Source organism: Myotis davidii, unplaced genomic scaffold (assembly GCF_000327345.1).
Source record: "Myotis davidii unplaced genomic scaffold, ASM32734v1 scaffold647, whole genome shotgun sequence".
Taxonomy (NCBI): Eukaryota; Metazoa; Chordata; class Mammalia; order Chiroptera; family Vespertilionidae; genus Myotis; species Myotis davidii.
In genome coordinates, this window is record NW_006298634.1 from 642,039 (window position 1) to 644,681 (window position 2,643).

General features: G+C 40.5%; 1 protein-coding gene across 1 annotated transcript in view; it reads right to left on the bottom strand.

Moving 5' to 3' along the window:
* Positions 1-2,643, bottom strand: part of TMPRSS15 (transmembrane protease, serine 15) — a 105,403-nt gene that overhangs the window by 32,425 nt on the left and 70,335 nt on the right. The window contains exon 15 of the mRNA XM_006774457.1: positions 1,890-2,030. Coding sequence (XP_006774520.1) covers positions 1,890-2,030 — 141 coding nt within the window. The remainder of the gene's footprint in view (positions 1-1,889; positions 2,031-2,643) is intronic.

Sequence of the window (2,643 nt, forward strand, 5' to 3'; positions counted from 1 at the left end):
TTTCAAAATTCTTGGTGGGGTATTTATCTCATTATGAAACTCTGATAAAACCCAGTGGCTGTAATATTTTTAATAGAAGAGATTTATTGCTGTCTGCCTTTTCACTACTTATTCTTTTTCCACTTCTTTCTTCCCTCCTCACTTAAAATTTAAAATATGGGTTTAAAGACTAACCATCTCTAAAATTTTGTTTTTAGAGGCTTTCTCTGGTGCAGGTGGTGGAATGGCCAATAATCATTTCAATTGTTTGGAGTTCTGAATAAATTTTCCCCCTTTTGGTTAGAAATATTATTTTATAGTTCAGTTGTTTTGAATGTTCACCTCCATTTCTTTGAAAATAATACTTCTTTCAAAAGTTCTTTCCATGACATTATTCTTAGAAAAAGTTGGGAGTCCCTCCCCTCTGGTACAATAGGTATTAGGTATTTCCTTCCTCTAGTTGAAGATACTTTGCAGAACTGAGCACATAATTTAGTATCATTCATATGCCTCTACATTTTTTAATGCAGCAGTTTCTCCTTAAAGACTTAGAAATATCACTCTACTGTTTTTAAGTGTTTATCATCAAATCAGCAACATATAAAGCTTGCTTAACTTTTGACTCAAAGTCTTCCTTTTGAAATTTCAAAATTTAAACAAGTTACAATGCTGACCTGTTTATTATCTTTTTACAGCCCACAGTAACATTTTGTGATTTTTATGTCACTTCAATCATATCCAGGATTTATAAAAATTTCCCCATTATACCTTTCACTGTTAGCTTTGATTGGTTCTTTCCCTTTAGAAATGCCTATTGGTTTCAAATTGTGGCTTTATGTTTTTCCTATACATCCATTATAGACTCTCACAATTGTTGTCGCTTCTGGTCAGGGGGAGGGTAGATAAAGTACAGGTCAATTTTCATATTCGCTACAAAGCCAAAAGCATACAGCTTTCTGTGATGCAGTCACAGGCGCAGGCCAGGTGTGAATGGAGGAACAGGTATTAGCACAGATGGATGTGGGATTGGATAATAGGCCGGATGAGGATCAAGGCTCCCACCCGACCTCTTCTCTAGACATTCTAATTAAAGACAAACTGGCCACGCTCTCCTAGGGAAGGGAAAGGTAGATGGAGGCAGTAACCTGTATTCTGTCTTTCTGATGTATTTGCACCCAGAGGGAACCACAGAGTCGTGGGCAGTAGCATAAGAAAAATCATAGTCCAAGAGGAGCGGCAAGTGAGAAAAAGTTCCCTGTGGATTGTTGAATGCGGAGAGTTATATCATAGATAAATATAAAGGTATAGATGTATCCGTGATGAGCAGGCAGGAAACAATTTTGTCCTTTATTCCCCTGCTAATTATGACATGAATATAATAAAAATAGAAGGTTAGAAGGTTGTGCATACCAGCAAAAATCAGCATCAAATTCCTTCATCCTTCATAGAACTGGCTTTACCCTGCCTGTCTCTAAGAAGTTAATGATGTTAATCTTTTAATTGGATGTTGTTGGCATTCAGACAGCTCACTTGCCTGTCTCCCTGCTGTTCTCTAAAAATGCTCTTGGCAAAGGGTATGTGACAGACAGCCCTCCTTCCTCACAGCGCCAACAACCCCATTTTTAACATCTAAAATGGCCCACTTCAGTGAATAAAATCCACTGACTCTTCACACGGCAGCGAAGGGCCAAACAGATTTGTTGAAAAACAATGTGGATTCCTGCTTTGAACATATTCAGGTAGTGGTTAAATAGATGTAAAGGGAGGAAGGAAATCTTTGTTAAAGGTGAGGAGAATGAGTGTTTTATAGAATGCAAACATTGAAACGTATTTAGGCCTTGAAGTCCTATATGCTTTCATCGTTTTCCTCCAAAAGTTACAACACAACACGTAATCCCAAGTACACTTACCTGGAATCCCCAAGCCATAGCCAGTAGTGAAGTTGGCTTTAAACCCTCTTTTTGTCAGTGCTTTGTCAGTGTTGAAAAGCACAGTCATTCTGTTGGTGGTTGAAAACACATCCTTTACTGGGCCAGGTCCTGTGTACACAGCTGCTCCAAAGGAAAACAAGAGAATCCGTGAGATGATCTTTTGGGTCTAGAAAGAAATATATCCATTTTCTCCGTTCCATGCAATGTGTACATTCTTCTACATTCTGGACACTGCTTCTTGGAAGCCAACTTCTCTAATGATCTTTTCCAATATTACTTGAGGTTTCTGTGGCTCTATAATTTATTGACGAATTATTCATAACATTCTCTGGCTGACTAGCACCACTACTATTCAAGTTCATATTATCCCAGAAAAATGGTTATTTGGATGCTTTTAAAGACTGTTATGAAACAGTGGAGAATATAGTCTCCCTTAATAACTTCATCCAAACTTATTTGACACTAGGGGCCCGGTGCACGAAATTCGTGCACTGGGTGTGTGTGTGGGGGCAGTGTCCCTCAGCCCAGCCTGCCCCCTCTCACATACTGGGAGCCCTCAGGCGTTGACCCCCAATCACCCTCCAATCGCAGGATCGGCCCCTTGCCCATGCCTGATGCCTCTGCCAGAGGTGTCAGGCATGGGAAGGGAACCCTCATTTACCCCCATCACTGGTTCTGCCCCCAGCCCAGGCCTGATGCCTCTGACCCAGGTGTCAGGCCTGCGCAGGGGGCG